We start from the raw sequence: 18,349 nt of genomic DNA, 5'->3' as shown, positions 1-18,349 counted from the left end.
CTGGCTCCCACTAGAAAAGATTCCGGAGTGGTGAAGAAAAAAAAATTAAAGGAAAGAAAAATAAAATAAAAAAGAAGAAAATGAAAATATTTAAAACTGATGTAGGCTAATGAAACCATGGCTGGTCATTCAGGAAAAGTATTTTTTTTTAAAAAAAAAAATTGAATAAAGATGTTTTTAGCAGATGTTGTAGTCCAACATGTCTGGAGGGCATGAGGTTGGGAAATGCTGGAGTAGGGGACTGAAATTATGCAGATGGTGAATTTTAAAACATTATTTGAGAAACAATGACAAATGGAAGGAGAGGAAGAAAATACCATCCCCGGCCCCTGGCAATTTTGGTTAAAAACGAAAAGAAAACATTTAATGTTGGTCTATCCTCTCCAGTGCAATTTTTTAATCATTGGCTTAACAGAAGTGGTAGCATCATCCTGATTAAACAGGGTTTTTTTTTTTAAAGGCTAGCAAATATGTGATTAGTGTGAATACCACCAGTCAGAATACATTATGCAAACAAAGAGAGTAGAAGATTGTTGTTTATCTGTAACCTTTTGTATTTTTTTTAATAAAGTGACCTAAAGTCATCAAGCATCTCATTACTGTTTCCAAAAGCTCCGCTTGTATTTGTCTTCTTCTTTGCTCTCAGTTGACATGCTTGATACCAAGATGGTGTGCACAGTATTATAAGCCAGGGCTGTGTTAAATCATGCTTCTAAAGCCTTGGTATAATTTTTAAATATCCTTTTGGTCTATTTATTTATTTATTTATCTATTTATTTATTTATTATTTATTTATTTACAGAGAAAAATATATATAACTGTGACGGGGTTTCCTTTGGTGGTTAAGGACTGGCTTTAAGAAAAGTAGAATCTGGTCTATAGATTTGTGTGGTGGTTAGTTTTCCCCGGGAGGTGGAGGGAGGAACATTTATTTTAACATCATGTTGTATTAATATATCCATTTCCTTATAAATTCAGTTTTCAGTATAGTTTTGTTATTTTAAAACCGCACCTTTCTTGGTCTTATTTGTTGCTGAAGGTTTGTGATACACACACACACACACACACACACACACTCATATGCAAAAAGGTTTAAAGTTCCCTCTTAAAAGGAAGAGTGGGGTGGCAGCCAAATAGAGGTTGTGGATAGCGTCACAAAGGGTGGTCATGCCACACAGCCCTTAGTATGATCTGTTGTCTATAGATAACTAACTTTTATTTCATCATGCTAGGAAATTTTGGTTCCCCCTTTTCATATTATATTTTTAGCATGAGTTGTAATTATAAATAATAATAATAATAATAATAATAATAATAATAATAATAATAATAATAGTAGTAGTAATATTATATTTATTTGTTACCCGCCTCTCCCTCTGGATTGAGGCGGGGTACAACACAAATGCAAATGCCATAAAATACATACAACTGTAGGTTTTGTGTCATATTGTGTATAGAGGCCAGTTCTTTACTCCCTTAATAGCATACTTTCAGACATCATGGTATACAAGTTGGTGGCTGGCGCCAAATGGCTACTGGGTGGGTGGGGAGCCTCAGGCCTGCAGGCCAAATCCATCCCTACTGGGGTTCTGATCTGGCTGTCTTAGGTTTCCATGATAGTCATACCCCTTTCTCCTGGCCCTACCGCTTTCCCCCCAATTGCTGTTCGTTTGGTCTTTTCCCAGCTTTTGTGCAGCCCACCCCCACCATTCCAGAAGGTTGAAATGCTTCTCCTAAGAATTAGTTACTGGCAGTAAGTGGTTTAAGCTTCACTATACTGGTATTTTGTGTCTTTTTGTATTTAGGCCCTACCCTTTTTGCCTTTGACCTGCCCCCTTTGCATCTGGGCCCACCTACCGCGGGAATGACCCCCCCCCCCCCGCCCCAGAGCTTCTCTGAAATTGAATTTGGCCCTCTGGCTGAAAGAGGTTCCCCACCCTTGGGCTAGTGGAAATGATGTCAGGGTTCCTGAAGAAGGCAGGTTGAGGCTTGGAGTGCTTCCCAACAGAGGGCTCCTAGTGCCACCAATCAGATTTTCATTTGTGGTTAAAAAAAAAAAAAAACCATGGAAAATGTGGTGGAAAAAATATGGGAGTTACGGACAAATTAATTAACAAATGAAACCCGGAACAAAAGAAGCAACAACAACACTTTTTTTTTTATTATAAAACTTGGTTTAATTTTATTTCTTATGAGGTTACTAAGGAACATTGATATCGATCTCCAGCCACGCATGGTGATCTTTGGAACACTACTTTTATTTAACTGGTGGAAGACCCCCTGTGGCGTTACACCCCACAAGTCAGTTCCCAAAAGTATATCTGGAATTTGTAAGTCTGTGGTTTTTAGAATGTTAGCCTGAGTGGGTAGAGTTAGAATGTCTGGGGAGGGGGAGGAGTGATATATAAAGGAATGACTGAGGGGATTGAGAGAGACTTTTAGGTACTCTGGGGGCTTTGCTAGACCTGCTGGGATAAGCCGGCAGGGAGGCGGGGCGATGGCGCGCTGACGTTAGCGCGCGCCGCCTCGGCTTCCAGATGCGGGACGCGCAGGGACTTCGGGATCCCTGCAGCGTCCACCATTTTTTTTTTTTTTCGTTTAAAGGGGCCACGTGCGGCCCGAAGACTCCGGACCAGGTAAGTCCGTTTTTTTTTAAAAAAGGAAGCCCCCCCCTCTCCCCGGCCTTGCCCTGGCAGCGCCGCTCGTCTGCTTGCTCGGGCGGCGGCGCTTGCCCGGGCGATGCCGCCCCCCCATGCCAGGCCTTGCCCTGGCAGCGCCGCTTGCCTGGTTGCTCAGGCGGCGGTGCCCAGCGCTCTCTCTCTCACCCGCCATCCCCCCTTGCCATCCTTCCCCCTGCCCCTCTCTTCCCCCCCCGGCCCGATGGGCACAGCGCTCGTATGAGCGCTGTGCCAGGTCTGTGGCTTTTCGCGGCTACTCGCGAGTAAGCGAGTAGCCGCAAAAAGCCACGGACCTTCCTAGACGTTTTGCAGCCCCGGCCTGAGGCTGGGGTTGCGAAAAAGGCGTGCCATAAGCGACTTTGCTTATGGCGCGTTAGAGGAGGCCTCAGTGCGGCCTGGGCCCGGATTCCCCTGTGTGTCATCTGGATGCACAGCAGGGAAAACGGGTCTCAAGGCACGCTAAGGCCTCGTCTAGGAACGCCCTTAGAGTCTTTAGCCTTTAGTGCTTTAGCTCTTGAAGTGTAGAGTACTTGGGTTCTGGAGAGTTTGAGGTTCAGTGTAGAGAGTAGTGTCTTTTGAGAGTGGGGTGTAGAGATAGACAGTTTGTGTATAATAAACAATACTGATAATAAAGTTCAAGAGTGATTGTGTGAGAGAAAGGAAAGCGTGTATGTGAATGAGTGAAAAGACTGGATGAAAGGTTTCAAAAAGGTTTTGAAATGTTTTAATTTGAAACAAAGCTTGTGAACTTTTAAAAATAAATTTTAACTATTTTGTTTTTAACTACCCCAAAAATCCCACGTGTCTGTTTGGCATTTATCATCTGAAGTTTATACATTTAGCACCCACTCTGACAATAATTCACCTCAGCACATATAACTCACAGTGCATTATTTTATTATTGAAATCCTTCTCCATTTAACCCCTTTCTCCACATTGTTTGGAGGAAGGTGGTTTTTATCCCTTGCCTCAGGCGTATCAAGTAGTGGTGCTTGGCTTGAGCAGGGAGTAACCGCGGCCAGGCCTGGTGTTCAGAGCCTGTGTTGTGGCACCCCCCTTTTTTTGTTTGTTACTAGAAACTTTGTTCTGTCCTTGCTATCCATATTTTTCAGCGGTACTCAATTTTTAAAAAAGAAAAAATATGGGAGTCTTAGACATCATCATCTGGACTGCCTGAAAAAAAAATCATGAATGAGGCAGGATGATTGCATGACAAAAGCTTCTTCTGGAAACATCCTTAATTTATTGTTTGATCTACGACTTCTTTTGGTGGAATGTCTCCAACATTTTGTTAGCAAGGAGCAGGAGGAATCAATTATGTACTTACTGTCGACAGCAGCCAAAGTTGCCATGACTTAACATTGGAAGACTAATAAGACTGAAATACAACCTATGGTTTTATCTGATTTGTGCTTTGCAAAAATGGTGAAATTGAGGAAGTATTAAAATTGGATAGATTCCAGGTCAGATGGCAACCATTCATTGCATAATGGAACTCTAGATAGCACAGATGCCTCCAATTATATATTTGATGTTATGATTCTTTTCCTTTTTATTTCATATTTATTTCCCCCTTACTTGAAAATTTATCAGTATTATGTGGAGCATTTATTGTTTATCATTTATAATGTTGTGATTATTGCAGCTATTTTCTTTTGAAATTAAGCAATAAAGAAGTAGAGCAGATTGCTAATTACTTATTGTGGTTGCGTTTGCTCCTATTTCCCCCCCAGAATAAATGTAACCCACTGACTTCAGCCCCAGTCCAGTGATGAACTGGTCTCCTATTTACTCAGACAAGCAAGCAAGCCTAACCTGGAAGCATTTCTTTTGCTTATAAAAATATTAACAAAGGAAACAAAACATACAAAAGTCATATATATATATAAGATGAATGACAATGGTTAATTTATATTATTCATCACTTTTTTCTACAGTGTATCAGAAATATGCATCTTTTTATTCTTTCATACATCTGTAGACTTATGTTCTTATTAACAAAACCCATTGGGTAAGTTGTTATTTTTTTAAAAAAATGATACTAAGTTAGGGATGGGGAACTTCCATCTCATGAACCTGATGCATTCCATGGGGATGGGGTGAGGGTGAGGTGGTCCTATCTGGCCCACCAGCTCCTTCTTCTGTTATCTTTGATCAGTGTTTGGAGGTGAGGTTATTTAAAGGCCTGTATAAGTGTCTTCTGTTCTTATCTCCAGTTAGTGATCAGAGGGCATCTAAAGGCAATTGAGCTGTCCTTTGCAGGCATAAAACTCTGGTGATGGTGTGACAAAGTCAAGCTGCAAGTCAATTCTCTAACAGTGTCCATGCCCAGAGTGTTTGCCATCTTCTTGAATAAAATAATTTTTAATCTTGACAGCAGAGCAACCAGTAGAAAAATGCCGACCAGATAACATGAATAAACATTTTATCCAGGGGATGGGAACCTAATGCCCAGGGGCCTAATCCTGCCCATGGGTATACCTCATCTGGCCTACAAAGCTTGGGCTCTCTCAGTGGGCCCTTCCTACTCTCCCCTCCAAGCTCCTCTACAAGGCCACCCACCTGGGGAATTATGGTGGAGGTCCCCACCCCTGACATAACTTGGACTGTGTTGGAGACTGGGGGGCAAATTGGCACTTGAGTGGAATATGGCTCCCAACCCTGAATCAAGTTTTAATCTGGACCATTACATTTTGTTGAAAAGATACAGTGTGTAGTTAAACTATGGAATTCACTTCTACAAGATGTTTTAATGGCCACCAATTTGCATAGCTTTAAAAGGGGGTTGGATAAATTCCTGGAGGAGAAGGTTATCAATGGCTACTAGTCCTAATGACTATGTGCTACCTCCAGAATAAGAAGCAGTAAGCCTGTATACATCAGTTGCTGGGAAACATGGATGGGAGGGTGCTGTTGCACTGTGTCCTGCTTGTGGGTCCTAAGTCGACAGCTGGTTGGCCACTGTGTGAACAGAGTGCTGAACTAGATGGACCCTAGGTCTGATCCAGCATGGCTCTTCTTATGTTCTTAGAATCACGTATAACAAATACTTTCTTTGTTTTTTTTTCTGTTTTAGGGTATCAGTGAGCCTCCTCACACAGCTCTGGCTTTGAGCTATGATTCAAGAGCGGTGAAGGAGAAATATGAGCACCAACCCATGCATCATCAGGAATATGAAAATGAGCTGTCCATCCGGATAGGTAGAGCAGCACTACATTCAGGCAAGCATCCTGTCATATACCATGTATAGAGTCAGGCTCATTTCGCTATATTTAGCACAAAGTATATAATATATATAAAAACAAATGCATGCATGCACATGTGCGTGTCTGTGCATGTGCATGCATTTTAAATAATTCTTTTTTCAGTCAGTAAACTGGACAGAGGCAGGGTTGCTTCTTATTTCTTCTCTGTTTCTCCAGGCTGCTTCCATGAGTCATAATAGTTGCACAACATATTGCTGATTAGACAACTAGTTATTTAAATTAGGCGGTGGCTAACTGTTTTGAATAAGACATCCTTTTTTTTTAGTAATTGTGCAGATGGGGGGATTAAAAATTTAGTTCTTCAATCCTTTGCAGCACTATGAACTGAGAAGCTGCACTGTTACAATTCCCTTTACTTACTTAACAATTCAAGGTAGAGCTACTCTCACGTTGAATAGGTTTGCTGCCCCAACCTAAGTGATGAATATGCTATATGTTAAGTGTCCAGCTTTGATTGTTGCTTAGCTATGTGGAGTTGAGGATGTTGGAATTCATACTCTACTTAAAACCAGCTTCTCACTATTCTATTAATGAGGATCACAAAGTGTTTGGCTTTATAAACATGCAGTCCTCTCAGTTCTCAATAGCCTAAGCTGTCTGGACAGTTTACAGAAGCAAGACAATACTTCAGTAGTGCCCCTGGCAATTCAAAGCCATTTGTTGCTGCTGCACCCTACACAGATACCATCCGGAGGGTTAGTGTTTCTTCCTCTTGATCTTTGGCAAACTATATATAACTCGAACAGATAGGGGAATGTAATATGAGTCTTTTTCTGTTAGAAGTGTTACCACCTTAGTGGTGCTAATTTTGTCCCATGAAAAATTTGTTGGCATAAATCAGGGGTAGGGAACTTCTTTGAAGTGGAGGGCCTAATTCCTCACCCTTTTGAGTCTCCCATGGATCGGACAGCTTCAGAGGGATTTATTTATTTATTTATTTATTACATTTCTATACCGCCCAATAGCTGGAGCTCTCTGGGCGGTTCACAAAAACGACATCACTCATTTTGCCTTTCTCTTTGCTTGCGATGGGGTGAAAATCTGCCTGAGCCCACAAAGGCACCGGACACCACCCCGCATCTGGCCTTCCCAGGCCCCGGCGGCTGCACCAGGCAGATTTTTGCCCCATCACTAGCTGCAAGAGTTCCGCCCAGACCTGCGTGTGCCCTTTATACTTTCCCCTGCAGGATTACTAGTGGCCGTCATTAATGCAGTGGGGGAAAATATGCAGTTTCCCCAAGGCTGGGGAAATTGTGTCTTTCCCCCCTTCACTCTAGTGGAGGGAGGAAATACACAATGTCCCCAGCTTTTGGGAAATAGTGTTTCTCTCCTTCCACCCCGCCAATTGAGGTCCTTAAAGGGCGCCATTAGAATGTCAGGGGAAAATCCGTGATTTCCCCAGCCTTGGGGAAATCATGTTTCTCCCCCTGCTCCCCTGTGCTGATCATGGCCTAAATGGCCCTCTTGGATAATGGTATGCCAGGGGAATTGAGCACTTTCCGGAGACCCCAGAAAGTGTGCATCGCCGAGTGCTTGGCCGGCAGGGCCAGCTGAGCAGCACTCGGTGAACTCGCGTGGCGAGTGAGTTCTCTAATTCCTAGTCTTTGCTTAGATAAAGGGCCTTGGGTCCTCCAAGCAGTGGCTGAGTTGGGTGTCTCTTTCACGCTCCTCTCACCCATTGTGTTGGTGCGTGGCACACAAAGGATTACTCAGATGGTATACCTAGGTATAGTAGCTCTAAACCGAGGATCAAGTACTACCTCTTTAAAGAGAACAAAAAGCCTTGTGGTACCTTAAAGAGTGATAAATTTATTATGTCATAAACTTTTGTGGATTATAGTTCACTTTATCACTCTGCCACTATCCTTAAAGTGGTCATTGTGGGGCAAAAGCACTTTTAAAGGGAGATTAATGTGAGAGATAGCTGAGTTAGAATTCATCAGCAGGTTTTATTCTATCACCAGAGGCTTGAATTGGGATAAAGGATTTTTATCGCATTACATGTGCTAATCGGCTAACTAAGTGCCAAGATGTTTGCCTTATCAGCAGCAACTGTTTTGTGAATGGCTGCTATTACAGTGTAATTGGCACTGGCCAATTACTGCGTTTAATGTCCTTCTGACCTCACTGTTTACAATTCCCTCCCTGCCCCACCATATGTACTGAATACCTGGAACTCTCAATAACCCTTCATGCGTCTAATGAAGTGGGTTCTGGTTCACAAAAGCTTAGGCTAGGGTTAGACTCTATTCTGCCCTAGACTGACATAGCAACCCCTCTGCAAGGCTTCAAACAGGTGCTCCCTATTCCCCTACTACTTTCATGATGAACAGAAGAACCCTGGGGTTGGGTTGTGTTTTTTATAACAACATCTTTATTTTAATCATGGCTATCCATTGTCGGCTCTTGAACAAGTAAAAGAAAAAATATATAGGTGGCTGATAATGTAGGGAACGTCGTGGCCCCGTTCAGACAACACGCTAAACCATGCTGCTTAACCACAAAATGGTGGTTAAGCAGCATGGTTTAGCGTGTTGTCTGAACAGGGCCAGTGTGTCCTTGGTCTCCAATCTCCCACATGTATGCTGGAATCAAAGAGCGCTTCTCTTCCAAAGATAGCCACTTTGAATCTAAATTGCAATCGAATTGGGAGAAGAACTCCTCTCCTCAACCCACAAGAACTTGTTTTGAATTTTTGTTTGTGGCACTAACATACCGTATTTCTTCGATTGTAAGAATCGTACAGCACCATGTACATTGATGGTGCTATATAAATAAATAATAATAATAAAATAATAATAATAAGACGCCATCGATTGTAAGACGCACACTAATTTCAGTTCCACCAACAGAAAAAAAAGCTTTGGTTCTAAGAATAATAATCGCACCCACGATTCTAAGACGCACCCTGTTTTTAGAGATGGGGAAAAAAGTGGTGGTGGGGGGAAAGGTGTGTCTTAGAATCGAAGAAATATGGTAATAATTTTATTTGCAAGCAATTACAGTGGAAGTAGCTTGGAGAAACTGCATGTTTCATTATGGACTGTCTGGTTTTCTCTCTGTCTGGAGAAAAGGTTTTTCTCTCCTCGCCTCCCATTTCTGTTTTAAAAAGAGATGCATGTATGCAGACCAATATCTGTGCTCTTTATTTCTTTGGTGACATTTCTATTTCTTGCTTTCTGGCCTATTGGGATGAACTTTGTGTTTTCATGAAATTAATCGTGACTGCAAAGAATTGAAGCTGTTAATTTGCTAGTTCTCCAAAAACCTGCAAGAACTTTCCAGCTGGTTTTTGTGAACATTCTAGACACATGATAGACTCTTTCTTAATATAATGGATATTTCTTTCTAATGTAGACATTACTGTGGCTTGCTAGGCTAAATTGATAAAATGAAAGGCAAAGCTATGGAATTGAAAGAATCTGTCACACAAAAGTACTTAAAAGGTGAATTAGGACTCACTTTTACTTTTATGCAGTGCTCCCCTAAATGTTGGGAGCAATTTAGCTAACTTTAGTTTATTTGTGATACCTTCAGTTACGGAAAACTATGTATAATTTATGGAAAAGATATCATAGCAATGGTGAAGCATATATAGGAGACCCTAAGCTTAATCCCTGGCATTTCCAATTAAAATAATCTCACATGGCAGGTCAGAGAGAGAGACTTATGGAAGCCTTGAACAATGTCATGATTCTAAGCCCTCCTGCACATATGTGAGACAGTAAAGAGGTCTGCTGTGTAATCCACAAAGCTGTATTCAGGAAATAGACACCTCTTCACACCTGAAGGGAGTATGAATGCTAGGAGCTTTCCTCTAAGCATAATTAGCCTAACAAAGCAAGGCAATTACCTATCAACTAAATTAACAGTTTCCTACCTTGCCTGACAGGCTTTTTAAGGAACCCCTCCTTCAGGGAGGATTTTACAGCTGTAACCTCTTGTGTGTGGCTAACCTAGCAGACCACCTCCTCTCAACTATGCCTGCCTGACCCTGTGGCAAACTCTAGGATCTGGCAATTCTGATGCTCCCTCCCCCTCCAATAAAGACTGAGTTCCCATTGGTGGGAAGGATGATCTCTGAGCCTGGACCTCCTGTTCGATAAGCTCCTAGGAAGGTTCCTCCTTGACTCCTGGAGAGTCTTGGAGAATTTCTGAATTTCCTCCCTCACTTCCTTTCTTAGCTGGCCTATTTCTCCTTCTTCTTCAAGCACCGAGTCCAATTTGAGGTACACACCAGGGAGACTGAGCTTGATCCTAACAGAGAGTGTAGTGGGGTTTTGATCAGGGTTGCAGAACTTCATTTAGCCATGGGCTAAATTCATTCCAGAGAAGCTCTTTTAGGCTGCTTTCCAGTGGTGGGTACTTTATTTGCAAAATGCAAAAAGTACCATGTTATTTTAGCTTAAAGCTCTCATTGCCAGTAACTAAACCTGAATAAACTACAGATGTAGGTGGTTAATTTCACCCAAAGACTAAGGCATTATTTCTGTCTAAATCAGAATGCATCCTACTTGAAACATAACAATTTAGCCTGCACTTGGACCTGTTTTCATTGCATGGAAGTAGCCTTTGTTTTCATTTTATTTCTTTAATTTCTATACCGCCTAATATCCAAAGCTCTCAGGGCAGTTCCCCAAAATTACAACTCCAAAATACAACATAATAAAAACAAAATATAAAAATCTTTAATATACACAATTTAAAAACAATTTCAACAGATAAAAAACAATAACAATAAGGTAGTGGGACTGACTTTAAAAGCTGCATCCTATGGTGTCAAATGCCTTCAGTAGAAGAAAGTCGTAACCTGGTGCTGAAAAGATATTTTGGTACCAGGTTGACCTCAGTGAGGAGAGCTTTCCACAGTCAGGGAGCTACCACCAAGAAGGTCCTCTTCCTTGTTGCCATACTCTGAACCTCCCTTGGAGGAGGGCCTCAAATTCAGAGAGTGAACAGAGAGTGGGTTTGTATCAGGAGAGGCATTCCATCAAGTATTGCAGTTCTGCCCCATGTAAGAATTTATAGGTTAAAAATCAATACCTTGAATTGTGCTCGGAAACATCAAAATTGGAGTTAGATGTCCAGACATTCTGGTCCCTGCTGTCGGTCTGGCTGTTACATTTTGCATAAGTGGCATCTTCTGATCAGTCTTCAACGGCAGCCCCACAAAGACCTCATTGCAGCAATCTAACATGGATGTTATCAGAGCATAGACACATGATAGACTCTTTCTTAATATAATGGATATTTCTTTCTAATGTGGACATTACCGTGGCTTGTTAGGCTAAATTGGTAAAATGAAAGGCAAAGATATGGAATTGAAAGGATCTGTCAGTTAGTGGGGGGTGAGTTAGAACTAAGAGATAGTGATGCCAGTACTACACCTCCCAGCATGCCTTTGGCAGCCCTCAGGTGCCTATGTCCTCAGCTCTTAGTGGATAGTGGATACTCACAACTCTGGTCAAGTCCTGCTGGGACTGCCTCTGCCTGCACTTCTCACCTACAAAGTTCTCCATCAGGAGCCTGTACTGAAAGGCTGGGACTGGCATTGGCATCATCAAGCTTGTTTCTGGGCATGCACAGAGTGCTTCCCTTTCTTCCTTCACACCCTACCTCCATCTTAAGGGTGAAGGCTGCATGTGTGCCTTTGAGCATGTCCAGAGTTTGGCCTCTCAAAGAGTTCGGCCTCTCACCTTGATCGGGGGTTGCATATTGAAAATGGTGGCCACATGTGCCTGGCATGCACTGTAGCTCATTGTGGGTTTTATTTATTTATTTATTTATTTATTACATTTTTATACTGCGCAATAGCTGAAGCTCTCTGGGCGGTTCACAAAAATTAAAACCATAATAAAACAACCAACAGGTTAAAGGCACAAATACAAAATACAGTATAAAAAGCACAACCAGGATAAAACCATGCAGCAAAATTGATATAAGATTAAAATACAGTGTTAGAACAGTAAAATTTGAATTTAAGTTAAAATTAAGTGTTAAAATACGGAGAGAATAGAAAGGTCTTCAGTTGGCAACGAAAGGAGTACAGTGTAGGCGCCAGGCGGACCTCTCTGGGGAGCTCATTCCACAACCGGGGTGCCACAGCGGAGAAAGCTCTCCTCCTAGTAGCCACCTGCCTCACTTCCTTTGGCAGGGGCTCATGGAAAAGGGCCCCTGTAGATGATCTTAAGGTCCGGGCAGGTACATATGGGAGGAGGCGTTCCTTCAAATAACCTGGCCCCAAACCGTTTAGGGCTTTAAATGTCAATACCAGCACTTTGAATCGGGCCCGGACCTGGACTGGCAGCCAATGAAGTTGTAAAAGGACTGACCTAATGTGATCTCACCGGCCAGTCCCTGTTAGTAAATGGGCTGCCCTGTTTTGTACCAGCTGAAGCTTCCGGACCGTTTTCAAAGGCAGCCCCACGCATAACGCATTGCAGTAATCCAAACGAGAGGTTATCAGAGCATGGATAACTGTAGCTAGGCTATCTATTAAATAACTCACGTTGACCTGGCCATGTTGTGTGAACCTGACCAAAATGTCCTATTATGCTGAACTTGTGTGTGTATGTGAAAGAATGATATTGTGATTTTTTTTCCTTAGTAAACTCTATTGGTTAACTTGAGAAATGCTAATATTTTTAGATGTGATCGACAGCCTTGTATTTTCATGGGTTCCTTTTCTCATGATACGATAGGATATAGCCAGTCTATAAGTCAGTGCAGAGTGTTTTCTTAAGATGGGAGTGAGAAAATACTGCACATACTTTTGGATTTCTATAATCTTTATAACAATTGGTGAATAGAATCCTTTTAGGTATTACTTCACCATGTATATGGCCTAGAGTGACCCAGATATCCCCTGACAGTATCCATCTGTTGTTGAAGCTAAGCCAGAAAATATGTAACTGAACAGAAAGCACATTCTTATCCTGTTGCTGCCCCCATCTTCCTTCCCTTTCTTTGTTCCCTTGCTTAAGTTGAATTTTAGATTATAAACTCCTTGAGGCAGGCATCTGTTGTTTTGTTGTTTGGTAAAACGCAACGCACGTTGATAGTGCTCTATAAATAAATGTTGCAATCCTATGAACCCACAGTTCCTCTATGCTCTCAATTTATGCATAGGAATCCTGGGGCAGTTCTTACCAGTTTCCAGGACTGTGAATGTAGAGACCAGCACTGAATTTCACCGGACAGATTTTGGTTCATATCAAAGTTCAAAGTTTGTTTATTTCGGTCATAGACCAGCACAACAGAAAACATCATCACAATAATATTAAAACTCCCAATATACAATAAAATACATACATAAAATCCATAAAACGCGGCAGTCTCAGCCTAAGTCTAAGGTGCAATAAAATTCTTCAACATCAATTTCCGTCGGCTTATGGCAGCCGCACAAAAACTGGCCACTTTTAGAGTAACCTGAGGATTCTGATCCGATAGAAGATGTTTTATGTAATATTCATCTGAACTACCGGGAGTTCGCTGCAAGATAGAGGTTATAAATGTTTGGCGTAAATCTTGATAAAAGGAACAATACAGCAGAACATGGCCTACTGTTTCCACTTTACCCATCTCACAAGGACATACCCATTCTTGATAGGGTACGTTTCCAAACCTTCCATCCAAAAGGGCTGAAGGTAGAACGTTAAATCTGGCCAGAGTGAAAGCTTTCCTGAATGTAGGAATATTCAAGTCCACCAGATATTTTGTATAAGCACATATCCTCCCATTATCTCTAAATTCACCTTGAAGCCAAACTCAAGTGATTTTGCAATTCCATATCCATAGCTCAGTCACAGACTCGCTTTTGCTTTGCACTGTGAATTAGCAAACAGAGAAAAGTTCGGCATTTAAATGTTCTGCTTTATTTGTCCCTGGTTTATCTGAAGTTTTGTGGGCCTTTCCATTTTTAAACATTCACCAGCAACCTGGAAGTCGGCTCATACAGGTAAAGAGCATGGCACAAAAACCAAACAACCCCTCCAATGAAAAGCTTTAGTAACACGGAAGACGAAAAGTGGGAAAGACCCAAGAGCTGTTTTGAAATAAGCAAAAGTTCTTGTAACCTTTTGCTCATCCACTTTGCTATTTATTGCTAGTGTAGCTAGGAGGGCAAGTCTTTTAATTGTCAGGGGAAATAATTAGGTAAAATATCAGGGGTCAGCTTCCATAAAGCTGGAAGCCTTGCTTGTAAAAAGTGTCTTGTCGGTTGTTAAGGTCAGATTTCCACCTTCTGATGGATTCTTACATTCAGTTGTAGGATTGAAGATTCCCATTTATCACTTATGAAAGTTTGGCAGGTGATGTTTTTTGGTGCTTGAGCATAAAATACCATTGGGGAAATGTATTTCACAGTTTGAAAATATTTTCCAATCTCCTGCAATTTTCAGGTGCAGAGTAATCTGTTTAATTCTAAATTAGATGACAGATTGTGCAAGGTTTGCCTTGGGAAAATCCCTCTGGTATCTTTTCTCCCTCTTTTAATTATAATGGTTTTTAAAGTGTATCTTTCACTATGCCAAGCTGCCCTCCCTCTGGTCTCTGGACTGTGTAAGATGTGATGTGGAAGAAGACATCTCTTACAAAATGCCTCAGATTCCAGACTTAAATGTCAAGTGTACTTTCAAAATTGGTTGTGCAGAGAGTATTTCCCAACCTTTGAGGGAAGCCGGTGGATTGAGCAACACTATGAATCATGAAGGGATCGTCTGTGCATTGGAGTCATGAGAAAACGAACAATCATTATTTTATTAAATGATGTCCTAAGGATGGGCTCTGATTCTCTTCTCAGTTCAGCAGTAGCAGCATCTTTGGACATGGAATGCAGTTAAGTCACTTACCTTGGCAGCCTAGTTGAAGTCCTGGCCCTATTATTAGGCAGAATGAAGCAGCTGTCTCAAGCAGGTGATTTTAGGTGCCACGAATGAGCATTACATTATTAGTTATTTTAATAATAAAATTACTAATGTGTTTTGAATTTGAAAATGTCAGTGCTATTGTGCATACCTTTCCCAAGGTCTTGAAGCTCTTGGTCATTTAGTAGAGGTACTGGGGATACCGTTATGTGGAAGGCACCATCAGTTGAATGCTTTTCTCCACAATGGAGGTTCTGTGATGGTAAAGTGTATCAACATGCATGTGCATCTATTCAACACACTTCAGAGTGTTGAATAACACAGATTTCACTCATGTTGCCTGTTGAGCTTTCTCAGAGCAAAAATAAAATAAAATTAATAATCAAGTAGATGTTCTTTTGAATGAATTAACTCCTGGCATGTCTCCTCTGCAGTATGTTGCCAATACCTCTTTGCCTCTTAGTGATGCAACTGTATGCAAACTGCTGGGATGTGTAAATGAGCATCCTCAGGATTCATTCACATGAATCAGTTTGCTTATGTTTAAAGCATGGTGGTTAGGGCATGGCTGCTAAGAGGTAGCAAGCAGTTAAAAAGAGGCATGTGGGGAATAGTTACTGGAGATAAACTAGCGGGCATGAAATATTTCAAAAAGGGAATTTAATTTCCAGGTTTTTTTTAATGATGTGCAGAGCTTGAGGGTTTCATAATACCACCTATTACACATTAAATCTCTGCAATTTCAGAAATGCAAGATGATTAATAAAATAAATGGCAAGCTTAAGCCAGAATCTTTCATCCTGGAAGCTGAGGGCCTTTGCTTGCAGAGGAAGCTAAAGGATTAAATTTGCTCCCTTGGAATTGCTCAAGCACTTGGAGATTAGATTTGAGGATTTATAACTGGTGTTTGAATTTTCATGGAATGAAGAATGGTGTTGTGGATAACAAATTGCATTTGAGTTTATTACTGCCCCTAGGTCCTGTCCTCAGCTATCATGGAGATTCTGAGCTTCTTTTCACAATCCATTGAGGTTGAGGTCATTATCTGGAATTCACAGCTTGGCTTGGGTTTTGGTTGACGTGTTCAGTAAAAGCTGGAGGTGGGGTTGCAAGCACATTAATCTCCTTGCTCCCTGGATCCCTAACAGCTTTCAGTATTTGTTCTGCCCATCTGAGGTTCTGATCATGGTTTGTATGTGATCAATTATCCTGGGGTGGCAAAGGAGTTCCTTCATTAATCTGAGGCTCTTTTCACAATTTTAGTTGACTTCAACCTTGAGTTTGCCCCCCAGTTGTGTGCAGGATTGAAACTGGAAGAATAATCCATTGTTAGTTGTCAGTTCATTTTTGCTATCCCTTAGGTCTTTGATTTGTAATCAGGAGAGTGCTTCTGCATTTTTGGTATACTCCTATGATGATTTTTGAGTAGACACAGCATGTACCCAGCATGTGCTACAACCTCATGTGAATGATTTCTGGTAGTTCTACAATATCCTAAATATCATCATAAGAGATGTCTAAGTTTTTCTCTTGGTATAATAGGAACAAGAATGCTTGTTTCCCTTAGGTGCTGAAATGATAACTAGATCATGGAATTTAAGGAACATCTAGTCACCAGTGGCAAGGGCAAAATAGTTTATTATTGTTGTCATAAGTAGTTGTTGCTGTTGTTTTTATTATGTTGTTTTTCTACAGAAAACAAAATTCAAGTTGGCTCACATAAAATATTTAAACAACACAATAAATATAACAAAATAAAACAAGATTAACAATGCTGCATAAAATAAGCAATGCAGTAAAGTGAGACTTAAGGGATTTTTGGAGGAGTCACTTTTTTGTTCCAGTCGACGTAAGGACTTGGACCCCAATGCGCATATAACATTAACACTAACCCATAGTTTATTTAAGCCATGGTTTATTGCCCTACTTTGGGTCTGTCTGGCAGATGATCCCACAAACTTTGGCTTGCCTTCTCAATTCCTGGATTGTTTGTTTTTCTTCTCCTTCATCTGGTCCCTCCCTACATATCACAAATGTATGTTGAAGTGTCAAAAAGGAAGCCATGTGGCTTCTGCTTGACCATGCCAACTGCAATACTATGCAACTTTGATGCCAAATCAACCTGGGCAACCCAGCTCTGCTGCCAGCCTCAGGCCTGCAACCAAATGGGCTTCTGGCTATTGGACATTCTCCTGATAGAGCATTTTTCCAGTAATAATATTTGTTTATTTATTACATTTATATACCGCCCCATAGCCGAAGCTCTCTGGGTGGTTTACAAAAGTTTAAAACAGTAAACATTAAAAATTATACAAAATTTAAAACCATCAAAAGCATAAGAACAACAATATCAATTTAAAAACAACAGTACTACTTGCTTTAAACTGAGGATTTTCATCAATGGCCTGCCAAATTGATTTCCATTCCTTTCGTCTAGTAAGTCAACTTCTGTTTCCCTTTGCCTAGGCTAATTATCTTGGAAAATCAAGAGGAACCATGTTTTCCCCAACCTAGATTAACTTCAGTTTTTACTGTTGTTGGTTTTTTTAAAAAAAATCTACTCCTGTTTTAGATTTTGTGCAAGTCCATAATAAGTAGAGTACATATCTCTCCCATGAACATGTAAGCTTACTACTGCGATAATTTAAAACTGGCCCGGTGGCAACCTTTGCATTAAGCTATAGTTAAGAATGAGATGACCTAATTTTTCCCCAATCAAAGCCCCTTCCTATAATTCATTAAAAAAAACCTATTAAAATATTATGATTATGAAAACCAAACCTCATCAAAATCTGCTCATTATCATGTGATGGAATTGCATTGATGGCATTTCCACCAGTAGAACATCCACCAGTAGAACATGGGAAAGAAAGCCGTTAATTGCACCCCCATTTTCCCCAAGATGGTTTTGGAAAAATGGGGATGGAGCTCTTGACCATAAGATAAAGAAGCACCAGGTTCTTGGGCCTAGACCCCTTAATATCTTAAGAGGCCCAAGAACTGAGGTGCTTCTTCATACATGAACACAGCTAAAAAGTGTTTGCAGTTCAACTACTGGAGATAATCTGATATAATATCACACTTACTCATCCCTATCAAGATGGAGTTTTAGGACTCCAATTTTGTTTAAACAACCATAAGAAACTTGTGGCACCTTAAAGACTGACATTTCTTTTGGCATTAACTTTTGTTGACTATCTTCCTGAGATGCATGGAGAGTTACCAAGAGTTTCAAGTTTTTATACAGTACATGTGATGGTGGTGGGGTGGTGATGATGAATTGTTAACTGAGATCAGCGGGAACTAAATGCAGAAAGTATGACAGCTCAGTTATGCACCTGCTACCCCTTCTGTTTTATGGCCTTTTGGCCATAATGTTTGCAAGCTTCTCTATGGGCATGTGACTAAATTATATCTGCCAATTTAGGGTACCACTTTATGCATCTGACAAACGGGGGTCTCATCCCTGAAAGTTTCTCCTAGAATAAATGTGTTAATCTTAAAGGTGCCACAAGAGCCCTTGTTTTTTGTTCTTGCAACA

General features: G+C 40.9%; 1 protein-coding gene across 4 annotated transcripts in view; it reads left to right on the top strand.

The window, feature by feature from the left end:
- The window catches only part of SLC39A11 (solute carrier family 39 member 11), a 451,624-nt gene that overhangs the window by 80,237 nt on the left and 353,038 nt on the right, over positions 1-18,349 (top strand). For all 4 annotated transcript variants that reach the window (XR_010025183.1, XM_063120074.1, XM_063120075.1 and 1 more), the window contains one exon: positions 5,755-5,878. Coding sequence is in view for 3 of the 4 variants with exons in the window: in XM_063120074.1 (XP_062976144.1) it covers positions 5,755-5,878 (124 nt within the window). In the remaining variant the exon portion in view is untranslated. The remainder of the gene's footprint in view (positions 1-5,754; positions 5,879-18,349) is intronic.

Source organism: Elgaria multicarinata, chromosome 3 (assembly GCF_023053635.1).
Source record: "Elgaria multicarinata webbii isolate HBS135686 ecotype San Diego chromosome 3, rElgMul1.1.pri, whole genome shotgun sequence".
Taxonomy (NCBI): domain Eukaryota; kingdom Metazoa; phylum Chordata; class Lepidosauria; order Squamata; family Anguidae; genus Elgaria; species Elgaria multicarinata.
This window is presented reverse-complemented; position numbering and strand designations above follow the sequence as displayed.